General features: G+C 39.7%; 1 protein-coding gene across 1 annotated transcript in view; it reads right to left on the reverse strand.

Moving 5' to 3' along the window:
* Positions 1–737: 737 nt before the first annotated feature.
* The window catches only part of ARHGAP42 (Rho GTPase activating protein 42), a 270,695-nt gene continuing 254,889 nt past the window's right edge, over positions 738–16,543 (reverse strand). The window contains exons 20-24 of the mRNA XM_004585001.3: positions 14,691–15,071; positions 14,146–14,302; positions 13,101–13,163; positions 2,412–2,491; positions 738–1,351 (exon numbers count right to left, since the gene is read on the reverse strand). Coding sequence (XP_004585058.2) covers positions 1,263–1,351; positions 2,412–2,491; positions 13,101–13,163; positions 14,146–14,302; positions 14,691–15,071 — 770 coding nt within the window. The 3' untranslated portion in view covers positions 738–1,262. The remainder of the gene's footprint in view (positions 1,352–2,411; positions 2,492–13,100; positions 13,164–14,145; positions 14,303–14,690; positions 15,072–16,543) is intronic.

Raw genomic sequence — 16,543 nt, forward strand, 5'->3', positions numbered from 1 at the left:
ATACATAAATGGGTAGTAAATACTGTTTCTATGTTCTATAGATCCAGAAAATTTTCTAATGAACAATGTTACATTGACTGGCATAAAAGAAAATCACATACAAGTTTTATCCCTGCTAAAAAATACCGACACATTTTTTAACAGTATGATTGAAGAGTCCTTTACTTTTTTACTTTCTATTTCAATTAAGCATGGATTTTAACAGGCATAGTTCCTTACTGATATCTTTAAACATCTTTACCATTTATTCAAAAATACCTCCAAAGCCGATGCTGGGTACCATTAAAATTTTTTGACATTTTAAAGTGTAACAGGAGAGACTTACGCAGTATGCCCTTGCACTGTGCCTTTACAGCTTTCCCATTATGGTAGTTATGCTTTTGTGATGTCAGTATAATGCTATTAGCAGACAGGATATATGCATATGACTTGTCAGTATTTCTATGTTAATGTATTAAAGTTTTACAAAGATCCCAAAGTTATAAAGAATAATTTTACGCATTCTCTATACTAAGGGTCAGGAACCTCTGACCCACAGCCACATCTAATCCACCATCAACATGTACTGTAGGTTCTTAACAGAAACAGTTTGCTGATCCCTGCTCCGAACCCATGGAAGCTTTCTGGAATGCTGGATGCATTGTGTACAGTGGAATCAGTGTAAGACTTAAGCTGGCTTTCTTTACAGACATCATTTACATTATTGCTTTTTCAACATTATCATCTACTTTTCAACATTATCATCTACTTTGAAAACAAAGTAAAATTATGTTAGAACAAAAGCTTACTTCCTTGAAATGTTTAGGACCAGAAAAACAATTACATATAAAACCAGTATATTTTTAGGAAAAACATTACAACAAACAATTTACATTACATTTTTAAGTAACGACTTCAAGGTTGCTCAGAGAATGCCTGACAGTAAAGGAGAGATCTGAAAATCCATCAGTAGGTTTCTTGTTTCCCAATTTGGGGGAGATAATATGTTAGCACAGCATTTGAGATCCCATGGAAGAGACATTGTGGAGAATGACTTAAAGATTTTTAAAATAAGAAACCAGTCAAAGAAGACTGGTGGATCATTTAAACTTTTTCCACCTTTTTTCATTAGAAGGGAGCTACATAGTCTGCTGGTGAAGAACTTGAAAGAAATGGACTGTTTTCATTGAGGGCTGATCCCTGTATCTGCGTCAGATAAAATCATAGCATTTATTATTTGTCACCATGGATACCATGAAGATACTGCCATCCACTAAAGAGTATTAGAGGAAGACCACATAATTTTCTGGGACCAGTCCTGTTTTGCCTTCATATGTTGCCTTTAACCAGCCGGGTTCCACTGATGGGTACACTGGAAAGATAAGGAAAGAAAGAAATGTCAGTCAATCACCATTAGCTTCAAGTATTAAAATCCACAACAGATTGCACTCATACACTCAGTTTTCTTTCCTCAATAAACCATTTTTTTGGTGTAAAAAAGTAAAATTTTTCCATCCTTGCCATCCTCTGACCTCCAGTACTAATCTTTAGAGTGGATCACTTTCAGAAGTCTGTTCCTTTTCCCTGCTGAGGTCCCTGTTTTAACATTAAGTTAAACATTAAGCTGTTCTTAACTAAGCATCCATTAAGTTACTATTGTTAAGCTGTTCTTAACTAAGCATCCATTTTAAAAAATATCTTTAACATCCTACTGTGGAAGAGTTTTTTTTTAAACAAAAATCTTATTAATATAAAGAGAACAATTTTATGTTTCTCATTGATATAGTTTGAAGAAGACAGCCATACTTCCTTCCTTCCCCCTCCTTCCTCTCTTATATTTTGCCAAGACATAATTTTAATCCACTCCATAATCACAGGCTTAATTCACCACTAACCATAATATTCAACAAGTAAAAGTAGGGAGACCACAGTTCCACAGGAATATAAACAAGGGCTAAAAACAACAATCATATCACAAGATGTCCGGTTCATCCCTACACAACAATATGAAAGAATGTGAAGGCAGAAAAATCTCCTATTAAAAGTACAAAGGAAATCCAAAGTAAACAACAAGAATATTTATGGAAAAGTGGCAATGCCAAGTCGTTACTTATCAATAATAATCCTGAAGGCACACTCCGATTTTCAAAACAGAAAATCATGGCCCCTTTAAAGTTGCAATGTCTTTTGTACTCACACACTCAATAAAGCAATCTCTTTTTCGCACATACAAGTAGGTGTAGACATCTACGCATGCCTACAAATGTGTGTGTCTATCAGGGAGTGCACTGGAGTCCAGAGGGATGCTACATGTTCACTAATGCAGGCTGTGAGGGGCTGAGTCTAGAACAGAATATGAGCCTTAGGGCTTTTACTTTCAGATCACTTCTTCCAGAGGACAAACGTCAAGTTTTGGAAAAAGATGGACTTACCATTAGAAAATATCGCTCCTTGTGGGAAGGAGAGCTCGTGGCTGTGCTCTGCTTTACAGGAGTACATGGCTTTGGCTTGGCTGGAAGGGAAAGATGATTTGTCAAAACCACAATGTTCAATCAAGTATACCTATACTTAAAATTCCTAAATACTGCTATCAATGGTGAGTTGCCACTGGAATGTAATATACATAAGAAATGGTACATAATATTATATATTAGTACATTTTCCAAAAACTCCATACAATCAAGAAATCAAAACTTACTACTACAACAGAAGTCCTTCTTGTGCTTTTGGGCAGTACCCTCCATGGATGAGCACTGGCCTATGACACACAGTTCTGGTTGGTAATGAAGATTGCTATGGGGGCCAGTGTCACAGCATAATGGGTTGAGCTACCAGTTGAGATGCTGTCACTACATATCACAGGCTGATATTCGTTCCAATTGCTTTTCTGCCAATCCAATCCCATGCCAATGTGCCTGGAAAGGCCGTGCAATTTGGGCTTCTGCTATCTTGTGGGTGACCAGAATTGAGTTCTTGTTTCCTTGCTTTAGCCTGGCCTAGTCTTGGCTTACTGCAACCATTTAGAGAGTGAACTAGAGGATAAAAGATTACTTTATATCTTTATCCCCTCTCTGTTACTTTGTGTTTCAAATATATAGTTTTTTTTACAAGACCACTATTTTTCATTGTTAGCGAGCTGCTAAGTATATTGTTTTTTAGCTATATCATAAAAAGATTAATAGGAACACTAAATTTTTTAACCCCTTTTATTTTTAGACTGAGATGAGAGCCAATGAAAGACCCACAGAGCAGGGTAAATACACTGAATGGTCATGATACACATATATATGGCAAATCAAAGACAAATGGCAACCAACTATGGCTCTCTGGTTAGGCATATGCTGGGGAGAGATGGAGCATTGGCAAACCTGAGAGCTTACTCCTCTCCAAATACAGGAAGCCAACACTCGGCTACTAACCAATGTTATCCCAATGCCATAGTGTAATCAAATACTCTATTTAAAAAGCCACAAAGTTTCAGAATTTTGTATGACATCTGGTTTTAAAACATTTGAGCCAACACAAAAATGTCCTCATCTAAGGCTGCTAATTAAGCAAGTGGCTAGGTGTTCCTTACTCTGTAACGTTCAGTGAATTTGGTAAAAGCTGCGGATTCTCTGATCCGCCAGATCATGCTACTTTCCTGGTACCACACCTTCAACTGGCTTTCCACTGTGGCCTATCAACTGTGTGCCCTCAGCGACCCTGTCTCCCTCTTTTTGTGCCCGCCTCTGCTCATGTACCATACAGTGCCACTAGCCCTCTCTCTTTCCCTTAAACTCATTGAACTCAATGCCATCTGCTGGGTAGCTGTGCTCTCTCACAACTCCAGATCCTTAGGAAAGTTCATGCCCTCTGCTGAGGGCCAGGCCTTTCCTAACCGCATGCTCTAAAATAGCTGTCCAGGCAATGAGTACATCCTGCTACTTCCAGTCTATGTGGTGTTTATATCTGGTATTCTGTTGTTATTGCTGATATTTTTATCTTATCCTCCAACTACAATGTAACCTCCAAAGATGATGCCAGACATTTAGTAATTCAGTAAAAATCAAGGAAGAGGGTGAAGAAAAAAAAAAAAAAAAGGAAACATGCTCTAGGCTCCTTTTCCACCTAAGTCATTCAAAAAAAGGCACGTGCTTGCTCGGGGACTAGCACCGTACCTGCAAAGAAACGTTGCAATGGCTGTCATGTGCAGCTCTCCCTAAGCAGCAGAGCGCTACTGCGTCTTCATGTCTGCTGGAGCAGACCCTGGGTCTGATCTCACCCTTTCAGAATGAGGAACAGTCTGCACTAGTGGGTTGCACAACAATTCCCCTTAAAACACGTAAATATTTCTTCCAAAAATATTATTTCCTTGAGTAATTAAACAAATTGTTAAAATCTATAATGAAGCAATGTCCAAAGTAGTAGGTACGGTCCTTATAGAATAGTCTTTGTAATATTATGTGTGAAACTGCAATTTAAACAATCAAATTCTTTTTATTAATATTTCAGGCATGAAATTATTTTCTCTTCCAGTGTTTTACAGAACTGGATGGGAGGGGCGGAAACATATACAGTAATTATCAGACTGAACTGATATTGTTACGTGTACCACAAACACACAGCACACAGTGCTGTCATGACTTTTCACTTACTTATGTGACTAGACAGAGAGAATTCTCCTCTGTTGAGATCTGCACCTCCAGGTGCTAACACATCACCAGCTTCGATGGCTTAATGTGGACTCTGTGACCGAGCAGCTTTCTCTCCAGGTGCTAATGCTTCCTCTTTTACTGACGTATGTATTGAAGAGGATGTGAAAATAACATTGTCACCTTTTGTGTCTCTTCAGAAGATACTAATATCCCCCTGAAAAGGGTTTTCAATATCCTACTTCTTACTACATGGGAGACTAAGGTAATGACTGCACCGCCTAAAAGCCATTTCTTCTCATTGCAAAAATGCTCAGTTCACAAGCCTCGTTCCTAATTCTCAAAGCTGTCTAATGCTGATGAAAAAACTGATAGAGGCTTGAAAGGTCAGTGTGCAAAATTCACCAATGCTCATCTTAAATTTAAAAGAAATATAAAATTCAACAAAATTGATCCACTTTCTGGAGGGCCACTTAATGCACACACATACACACACTCTGTATAGCATTACAAGTTTCATTTCTAACAGGAAGAAAAGTCTGGATCTAATGGTACACTACGTGAGTATACGATCTAGAAATACAAATGGCAATCTAAGCATACCACACTTCAAGAAGGGCACACGCACACATGAATTGCTGGACTGCAACTACAAATAACGCTGTGGAGAACTGCATGCCATGAAACAATGTTCGCGTGTTAGGTAAAAATATTTACAGGCTTATTCTTAGAACAACTTCTAAATGACCCATGACAATTTGTTCATGAGCATGGTGTTTGCTTCTTGGTCATTGTTTGGAAATTTCTTAAAATTTGGCACCTGCTGGGTTCAAATTTTTCTTTTTTTTTTCAACAAACACTGGCCATGACCAGCTTGGATATCTGCATGAGTACTGGATGTCTCAGGCTAAAGACCTTTACTTTCAGCAAGAAGAATGATAAGCCACATGTGCTGTAACTCTCTTGAAAATGAAGTGAAAAAGTAGCAAGTATTTCTAGGTTAAAAAGAGGTATTTTATCCATTCATTCAAAAATTTTAATTAGCAACTATTCTGTGTTGGTTACTATGGTGACAGCAAGAGTAACTCCATAGATTATTCTAGTGTGTTTATCAGAGTAATTCTTAAAGTGCAGTCATAGGGACCTGGGATGGCAGGGCAGCAGAGGTGGGACACCATTCGCATAGCCAAAGAAACGTGTGGCTTGAATTATGTCAGATATTAGAGGGATATATAAATATATATCCCATTTGTTTTGAATTATACCAGGTATTAGAAGGATCTGCAAAAATCTAAGACTGAACTTCCTTTTATGCAAATACTTTTTATGAAAATAAGCTATTTTTGCTAATACATAATGGGTTCATTCTTATTTTAAATAAGAAACATTTTTAAAGATTCAGTTTAAGTTTCTACTATGGAGTAGACATGTGGCCTTGTGGTTACAGTGATGTTTGGGATGCCCACATCCTATAATATAGTTTCTGATTTCAAGTTCCAGCTCCGCATCTGATCCCAGATTCTTGCTGATATCCACCTTGTGAAGGAACAGGTGGTGCCTCAAGTACTTGGATCCCTGCCAGCCACATGGGAGACTGAGAATGAATGCCACACTCCTCGCTCCCATCTAGCTCAACTCTAGCTGTAGAGGGAGTTGGGGGAGTGAACCAGTGAAGTCTCTGTCTTTCAAAACAAAATAATTAATTTCATACACAACAAATATCAATAAATAGAATCCAATAAGAACTGTTGTAGAGATAAGATTAGAAGTTTGTGCACCAAAATTTGAATAGTAATACCCTCCGTTTAATCATATTAGAGAGACTGTTTATCTTTTAGCTTACTAGTATTCTGCATATTTTCTTAAAGAAGATAACATTCGAGTATTCCTTAAAAACCAAAGTTGTTTATTTTCTTTCTGAGCATGTGTCATGGTGTTTTGGGGGTCTTATCTTATAATATACATATGTGTACCTTAAATTGAAATGTCAATGAAGTAGTCACTGAATGTCGTTAAGAACTTGCATTTTCTAACATATTGGTCACTCAATACCATGTCAATTAATTCCATAATGTTGTAAATTATTGTTGATGATATATTGTGGCTTTTTCATTGGTTGGGATGATATTCTGCCAGCTCTGTTTTCAGACCAGAGATGGTCTCCCCAAGAAACTGTTGAATTTATCTGGACAATAAGATACTGGACTCTATGCATGGTACATGCTTGCAATGGAAGAATCTTGGCTGGATTTAACTGTAATACTGCAACAAGGTGGAGGAATCCACCATTTGGGGAGGGTAAGAGAGGGGTTGGGGGAATCCCAGAGCCTATGAAACTGTGTCATAAAATGAAATGAAATTAAAAAAAATATATATGTGTTCGATGACTTAAAACTTTCTTAAAATTCATTGGGTACAAACACTATGTTGGACTTCATTTTTGTGATTTTTAGTTACAGTAATATTGATTCAAAACTTCAGTTAAAACAGCAATGTGTGAGAGTTTTCAACAACCCAAGCTCTCAATTCTCAGTTAATTCCCTCAATTCTGAATTCAGTCTTCAGCAGCAGAGCTGGGATTCCAATCCTATACTCCATTATGGGAAATGGGGGTTCTAACTGGTGTTAGGCCAAATACTTGTAGGATGTAAGTGTTGTGGTGTAGCATGTTGGAGCAGCAGTTGAGTTGCCCACTCCCATATTAGTGTGCCTGAGCCCGAGTCCTGCTTCCAGCTCTGATCTAGCTACCTGATCACGTGCCTGGCAGGCAGCAGATGACAGCTGTGGCGCCTGAGTCCCCTGAGTTCCTGTCTTAAGACTTCATCCTGTCCCAGCCCAATCCATTTGTGAGTATTTGGGAAGTGACGCAGGTGATGGGAGGTCTCCCTCTTTATCATCTGCCTTTCAAATAAATAAAAATGAATAAACAGTGTAATCTTTCCCACTGCACTGAGAATGCTGTCTTAAAGATCTTCAGTTTTATCTTAGCAGTTCAATCCAGCCTCCTCTCTTGATTCCTTGACATTTGAAAAATATTCTACTAGTGCAGGCCTTGCCTTCCTGAGCACTCCCTTAACACTCTTCTTTAAATGAAACCATTGCTAGTCACAATAATGATAAAAACATTTCAAGTAAAATCATCTTCCAAAGACCAAGGTTTAGCCATAATTTCCTTTTTCACTCAATAAATTCTCAATGCTAGGTTTCCTCTTCATCAGCTAGGCAGTGTAACTGCAGTGTATAAGTTTCTCAAGGGGCATCAGACACAAACACTATTCTGGTTCTAGATGCATCTTTCTAATAGCCTCTCTGAGCTAGTCACGCAGGCTTCTCAAACCCTATGGCCCAAACTTGCCATTATCCCCACCTATGTACAAAACTGATACTTACTATGAAACATGGACTGTTCTGCACATTATTCCCAAGATCAAGGCAGCTATCAATCCTACCCTCTTCATCAGAATCTTTTTGCTTTTCATATTTTGCTATTTTCCTAAATGCAACATAAATCTTACCCCTGAATTCTAAATGGTTGCTGTTCTCCCTGCTCCATGAATTCGTGGAACAATCTTGATCTCTTGCAGCGCATTGCTCTTTGGGTAACAACATCTATCTACAATGACTCCCAGTGGCATTATTTTTCTGTTGTTCAGGTCCATTCACCAAAACCTCCCAATCTGTCACTTTGCCAAATATGGTCAGTCTTTCTACTACTACTTCGAATAGCACGATCCAGGGGTGATTCTTGGTTTTGCAGAAAGAATATGAGCTAGGCATTGCAGCAGCTGAGTTATGGAAATGTCCTCAACTTCTGCCTGTTGTTTGTTTATTTAATCATGCAAAACACAACCAGATAACTGCTAAGAGTTAACTTTGGAATACTGTTGACACAGTAGAGAACTGAATGTCTTAGGGAAGCAGCTTCAGCAATAAGTATAGTGATACTACCTATTAATGTAGACACAATCCACAGAGCTTTCACCATTCATGTCAACTGAATTACTCTGTATTGTTTTGGTAAACTCAGACTTAAGAACTTCATTATATAAATAAACAAAATAGATTACTAAAGTATGTAACTACCAGGTTACACAACTGGGAAGTGGTAAACCAAAATTCATGTTCTACTAAGCCTCTCTCGGTGAAAACCTACACACAGTCCAAAAGTTACCACGGACCGGATGACAGAGGAAGACTGACATGCCGAAGGCCGAGGCGGACGAGCTCGCAGTCTGTCCTAACGCCCGCCAGAAGCAGAGTATTCAGAAAATGAAAGTGCGTTAAAATTGCCTAGGCTTATTGTTGCACACCTGAATAGATCTTTATGACATAACAATTTTCTGATTTATATCACTAACAGTTTATTTCCTTAAAGTTCTGAGAGATAAAAATATAGTTGGCCCTTCATATCTGTAAGTTTCACATCCACAGGTTTAATCAAACACAGACTGAAAATGTTGAAAACAAAATGCATCCACACTGAACATGGACAGTTTCCTTTTGTCATTTTACTTCCTAAGTCATATAGTATAGCAAGTATTTATACATCATGTATATTGTAGCAGAGATATCTTATGTAATCTGCATATGATTCAAGTTATAAAGGAAGATGTGCACAGGCTATATGCCAAAGCTATGTCATTTTAATTGAGACACTTGGGTGTCTTTGGACTTTGATATCTATGGGGTGACTGGGACCAATCCTTTGGCTTGCCTGTTTTTACTGAACAGGCATTCTCTTTTGGAGTTTTCTAATGAAGCAGCTCCATCTAGTGGATCAATTCAAATACTGCACAACAGATAGAAGTAGCAAGGTTAACATTCCTTACACTAAACTCTAAAAATGATTTCAGTCTCAGAGAAATGATGCTTGCTCTGGCTTGTACGGGGCTTTGCTTTTACCATTCCTTAGTTAAAAGGAAGACGACAAAGATTCTGTGTGCAGAGATAAGAAGCATAAGAGTACTTAGATATCTGTTGTATCTATGCAAGGCACTGATTACCACCCCACCCATAGATCAAAGTGGCTCCACTCTGTGGAGTTAAAATCTGAAAACTAATATATGAGGATCCTTACTAGGCTTTAGGTAAAACTAGGTAGAGTTTGAAGGCAGTGACTCCCTTCAATCAGGACATACTAAATGCTCGTTCAAAAAAAAAAGTCTGCATACATTGAAAAGATTGATGAAAATTCATTGTGTTTTCTTTGTGGGTAGCAAGGGCCCCAGTAGTTGGGTCTTCTGTTGATTGCCATAGGCCATTAGCATGGACCTGGATTAGAAGTGGAATATCTGGAAGATGGCAGAATAAGGTAAGGACACATTTAAACAAAGAACATTAGCCAGGGTAAACCAGAGAGGGCACATTCCAGGAAACAGGAGAGGACGGACTGATGGCAGAGGGGCACCTGGAGACTGACAGACACAGGAAATCAACGGAGAAAACGGGTTGCTGGTGCAGTGACCAGATACCCCAGCAGTATTTAGTGAGCAGTGTTCTGAATTCTGCTGGTGGCCAGAACTCTACCAGCAACCATGTGGGAATGGAAGTTGACTGAGAGCTCAGGAGGTGAGTCCAGACAAAGAACTACCCATCCTGCTGGTTTGTTTGACCAGGAGTAGAGACAGAGCAGATCCCAAACAGGAGGTGTGGGAACGGAGTGGATTTCACAGCATACACCACCCAGTAAAGCCAAATTTGGTGCCATCTTGTGTAGGGAGGCAAAGGCTATGGGGCAGAACTGTACATGCACTGATCTGGGAGGAAAAATCATTTCTGCCGCAATGAATTACGATGATGTTGCTTCCTATAGGTTCCACCCAAAACAGGTCTGGGTAGCTCCAGACCTAATGGCCAGCAGATCCAGAACTCCACAAGTGGCACCATTTTGAGACGCCATTTTGTACACTATGGCAAATGCTTCCAGACTGCAGGGACAACAGTGAGCTGCACATGTGCTGAGCTGGGAGTCAACTCACCTCCAGCACAGGGCACTGCACTGGTTCGACAGGGTAAATAATACAGACGTTGGCATCTTACAACTCAAAATAGGTCCTAGTGATCCTTAGACTGAATGGCCAACAGGCTCCTGCAAGATCAGCACCACCAACAACCTAGCTATTTAGAACAGCTGGTGTTTCCCTAATTCTGGGAACTGTTTGAACCAGAAGTTAGAGAAAGATTGTACAGACAATGGTGCAGCCGCAGCAAGGGATCATAGGAGGTGGAGAGTATTGAGCCAGGAGCTGGGGCTACGATGACCATGCTAGAAATCTAACATAAGAACCCTAGACCTGGAACTCACTGGAAGGAGTGGCACAAGTGACTGCAAAAAAAGAACTGGGTACCAACCACAATCAGTAAAATCGAATTCTAGACATGTGGGTGACACAGCTTAGAAACCTGCCCCAAGGAGCAGAATCTGCTAACCAGAAGTACAATGACCAAGAGCAAAAGAAGAGATAAAGGCACAATGAATATTACTGAAGACACCTTGCAAAGAAGCAAAAGCTTTTGAGGAAGATATCGAGAAAATGCAGGACACAGAATTCACAACACTTCTTATCAACAATGAGAAGCAAATGCGGGAATTTAAAGAATATGACACACAGGAAATTATTCCAGACCTACCCTACAAATGATACTTAAAGATGTTCTCTTGACAGAGAACAGGAATAGCACCCACCAAAATCAAAGGCAAATGTGAAGAATATCCCAGTAAAATAACAGAAGACTAAATCAATGAACAACCCATTCTAAATCACAGTACCAAATTAGCACATATTTATATTAATCCTGAATGTAAATGGCTTAAACGCATCAGTCAAATGTGATAATTAATAGAATGGATTAAAGAACAAAACCCATCTATTTGTTGCCTACAGGAGACACATTTCACCAGCAAAGAACAGCAGAAACTATATCTCGTGGATTTTGATTTTTTTTGCTTTTGTTTTCATTTCTTCAAAATACTTTTTTTTCTCAAAAGCAGCATCACTTTCTTCAAGAAGGTTCTTGATTTTCTTTTTCATTTCTCCAGCGACACATTGGTCCTTCAGTAGTATGTTATTTAACTTAACGGCATTATAAATTTCTTTTTTTTCCCCTTCCTGTTGTTGATTTTGTTTTGTGGCTCTTCTCTTAAGGGGATTATATAGTAACTGTGTAATGGAAACTTCATGGCATTGTAAATTTCTGTTTTTCATCCTGTTGTTGATTTTGTTGTGGCTTTTCACTTGAGGGAATGTATAGTGACTGTGTAGTAGAGTCTGTCACATGCAGATGTGCGGACACAGTGCAGTGTGTATCTCCACTTGCAGATTGAGGATGGGCCCCTGTGAAACTGCTGGATGTGCCTTGACAAAGGGATGTTGGATTCTGCCACTGTCCATGCTTGCAGTGATGGACTTATGACTGTTTCTGAGGAACTAACTATACTGTGGTAATGCTATGGGGAACTCAGTCTGAGGGGAGATGGGGCTTTGGGGAGGGTGTAGAGGAAGCCCAGGGCCTACGCATCTGTACCATAAAATGATAACAAAAAAATGGAGAAAAAAAGAGGAAAACGTTTTTGTAATTGGAAAAAAAAAAGAAGTAGAATATCTGGGACACAAACTGGGACCCCAGTGGGACAGTGATGGCCCAGGTAGTGGCTTTACTGGCTACGCCACAATGTCAGCCTCTGGTAGAATAATTTTAATCAGGATTATTTTTGATTACTTCAAAGTCTCAATGTTCTAGAACAGGAAGCTCAGCTCTAAAATGCATCAGTTTCCAAAGGGAAACTTCAAAACTTCAAGTTCTTCTTATGTATTTTTTTTTAACAAGCACTTATTAAATTCTTCTTGGAGTGGCTGCTGATGGTGTACACACACACACACACACACACACACACACACAATCCCATCTTGAAGAAGTTGTATTAATTAAGTGACAAAACAAACTAAAAAAAGAAAGAAAGAAAGAAAGAAAGTCAGGAAAAAAGATAAGAAACAAAGAAACCAGGAACTTCAAATGCAAGCACATTAATAGCAGCAGCAAGATGTAATAACTCACATGCTTCAACAATAGAAAGGTTAGAAACCCTGAATGAACCTTGTACTTAAAACCCAGAGGCGCCTGGGGCAATTAGCTCCACAATACCTCAGTGGTCCTTAAGAATAAACAAAATTTTTGATGGATGCCCATGAGAATTTTTCCAGGAAATATTAGGTAACTTTATAAAGAAAAACAGACTTTTGAAATTGTCCCCAAAATGGTGATCAAAGGTGCACAAAAGATTATGGAAATACTTTGTTTTGGGAAATCTATTTATTTATAATCCTTCTGGGAAGTTTCTGGCAAAGAAGGAATTGTTGGTAACAATCTGGGATGCTAAATGCCAATCAGATACGACCTCCCATGACGGGCCAATGGACGCCATGGTCAGGCCTGAGCAACAATCACTGTGTATGGTTCTGAATGTGTTTAAAGGATGTGAGGACTTACCGTCCAGAAGAAACTGGCTTTAGCGAACCAGCATTTTCAAATAGCTGGGCCTTTGCTGCCACTCTGAAAAAAACAATTGTGCAAACAATTTTCTCATTGAAAATAATTCGATTCAAGGTGCAATTTAGTATTCTCCCCTTCAAGGTTAAAAGAAAAAGAAGCATCCTGAAACCTAGATCTGGATTTTATTTCTTCTAAGCTTTACTGTGAACATTTTCTAATTCTAATCTCCAGCTCACGGAGTATCAGAGTATAAGGAAGCTACAGCTATCTTCCCTGGGGATTTTCAACACTCTCATCCTTTTTAAACTTCAAACCAAGGGAACAGTAAAGGGAAGGAACATTGTCTCTCACTGCGCTCCTGGCAGCATGTTACTGATACCCGTGGAGCCCCAAGGAGAGAACAGAAAAGCTAAGCTGGCAAGCCAGGAGAACTGCCATTCCTTCTGATAGCTATGAAAAAACTGCATTTGCTAAATATTTTGACCCATTTCTGCAAACGGGTCAAGGCAAACTCTAAGAGTGTGGCCCGTAACTGCATCAGTAGACTCCAACTTCCACACTTTCGGCTGTTCTTTTTGATCACAGGTACTTCCCTACTGATGTCTTAGCTATTGCGTGTTCTCTATCAGTCTGTATTTATCCATGAAGGTTCAAGAAGAGGAGGTCCAGGATAGAGAGGAGACAAAAGCATCTTTCACAGGCTACGATGCAGCTGTATCTGCAATAAAAGAGCTGAGATCTGAGACTGACAGTCATTGCATGATGGTTTTTGAAGCTTTCAAATTAAGAGGCTTGTAGTTTCAAAGTCATCATCATGTCCTTATCTTAAGCCATATCCCTGCTGCTAGGGAACCGTGCTTGAAGTGCCACTGCCTGAGATCGACTTCACATCACACTTCAGAAGAACTATTGAGTCCTAAAGAAGGTGACTGTATTCACCCTACAGATGAGGCATTCTTAGTGGGATTTCTAAGGGTTCTTTTGGACACATTCACCCCCCTTCTGTTTCCCTGTGCTACAACAAAGTCCAATTTTCACTTACACTGAGCCAGGTCGCTGATAGCCATTGCTTGAAGCAGTGTCTAGCCTTAACCTCCTGCACATTTTTGGAGGCAAGTCTGGGTTTGGTGTGGCTTTGGGTGTCTCTTTGGAGCCTATGGAAGTTAAGCTTTGAACGGATCCGCTGTAGCTCTTGTTTCCTTAAAAAACAGAAAGAAAAAGCCCCAAGGAAATAGGTAAGGTGTTACTAGCCAAACTAATAGCAACATCAAAAGGAATAACACAACAAAAGGAAGCATTTTTCTTTCAGCCTAATAGAGAAGGTACAGAATGTTCTTTTGAGCAGAACAGCCCATCACTCAAGGATATCAAAATCCACAATAACTACAAAGGCAGTACCTCACAGAGATGGAAGGATTCAGGAAAAATGTCACAGCATGCAGAAATTTAAAGACCCAAGCTCAGGAACAAGAAGATAAGTATCGTTACCTTCTTCAACATTAACTTGATCCCGGCCTACTCATGCTGCATAATTTCTCAAGTGACACTAAGACAGTAACCTCTTGCACAAGCCCTGCTCTGGCTTACCTTCCGCGGCACAGATGGACCTGAGGGAGGACGCGGAGGCTCTCTTGAGCCCTGTCAGTCCATAGGGCCCTTTCTTGATGAGGTCTATGGGCGGGGAAGCATCCCCGGGGCTAGTGACTGAGGCGACACTCTGGCAGTCGGATTCTACATCTGTTTTGGTTGCATCTTCTCTAGAACTTGACTCAGGACTGGTGGTCCAGAGACCAAGGCTCTTCTGTCCATTGGAAGATGATGGTGTTGCAATCCAGGGAATGCCTCCAGACTTCTCCCGGGGCTGGCAGGAAGCTGACTTGGTGGTGCTATTTCGTTCAGAGGAGTGCGAGGAGAGAGATTCAATACTACCCATGGGTGTGCTGTCGGGGCTGCTGCTATAGGAATCACCTTGGGAGATGCAGGAGTGACACACAAAAATCAAGTTATTAGTAGCTAGCGGTGCTACCAGAAAACCTGTTTTCAGTTCACCATGTGCTCTGTGGCCACACGATCCCACTGATACAGAGGCCTTTATCAGCTGTGAGCATTGACCTCAGGCCTGAATAGTGTGCATTCGAACTTGGCAGACAGTTTGCAACACTATTCTAGGGAGATTTTATACACACATATGACCTAACTGACCCTATGTAAGAGCATTATTTTCTTGAAGTATTAGTGAGCTGACCTGAGTTCAGATGTTTGGTTCTAAAACAGGACTCAGAAATAAAAGAAGTACGATTTACTGCAGATATTACAAGAAATCAATGAAAGGAGGTATATTAAAGACATGTTTCTGCCTTCCTTGGCCTTACTGATGACAGGCGATTCTGAGTTACAATGTACTTGAGTTCCTCCTCATTCAAAAGCGCCATTAAATATCTGCAGCAAATTATAAGTGGCTCAAAATTTTCAAAAAAAGATTTTTTTTCCATTTTCTACTAAGAATATAGCAACAGAAGACATTGGCTATTAAACTGAGCTTTTTAAAAATAGTCCTAAAAGAAGGATACAAGTAAAGTTGAAGAAACTGTTATATTGTAGTCCAATGTATCTAAATTAAAAAACCACTAGACTGTATTTCCTATTAAAACATTATCTGTGGGAAAAAGCTGAGGACTTCAGAGGAACACAAAATAAAATGGGAAGGGCCAGTGTGATGGCTTAATAAGCTAATACTTTGCCTGCAGTACCAGCACCCCATTTGGGTGCCTGGTTACCCCATTTCAATTCAGCTCCCTGCCTGTGGCCTGGGAAAGCAGTGGAGGATATCAGGTCCTTGGGCCTCTATACCCTCCCGGAAACCCAGAAAAAGCTCCTGGCTCTTGGCTTCGGATCAGCCATCTGGCCATTTGGGGAATGAAACAGGAAAGAAGAGCTTTGTTTCTTTCTCTCCTTCTCTCTCTGTAAATGTGCCTCTCAAATAAAAATGAATAAATATTTAATAATAAGACAAATAAAATAAAATGACAACGAATACCCTGGATCTAGGCTGAGACTCACATCATATTGGGGCTTTGTTCAGAATGATTTAATCATGATGTGCAATGTCAGTTTTCCTTTTATTTCTTTTCTCTTTCAGACACTCTGATACCCAAGAGATGCTTTAAGAACATAATGTGAAAGAAAATGATGCTTCAGTCAGACTTCCTTTTGCTTTCTTTACCACCCCCTTGACAACAGCACAAAATCTCCTACCACACAGCACTCAATGTGCTTAAGAACAGCTGCAGAAAAAGGGCATTGAGTAAACTATTTTTCCCCTTTGTAGTCAATAATGAATTTACTTGTCCATGAAACTTTCTTCCCAGTACGTGGATGTATAACTATGAAAAGTGGAGTTGCTGAGGAAAGAGAATTGATAAGAACACCTTCTAGCGCTA

Source organism: Ochotona princeps, chromosome 4 (assembly GCF_030435755.1).
Source record: "Ochotona princeps isolate mOchPri1 chromosome 4, mOchPri1.hap1, whole genome shotgun sequence".
NCBI lineage: Eukaryota > Metazoa > Chordata > Mammalia > Lagomorpha > Ochotonidae > Ochotona > Ochotona princeps.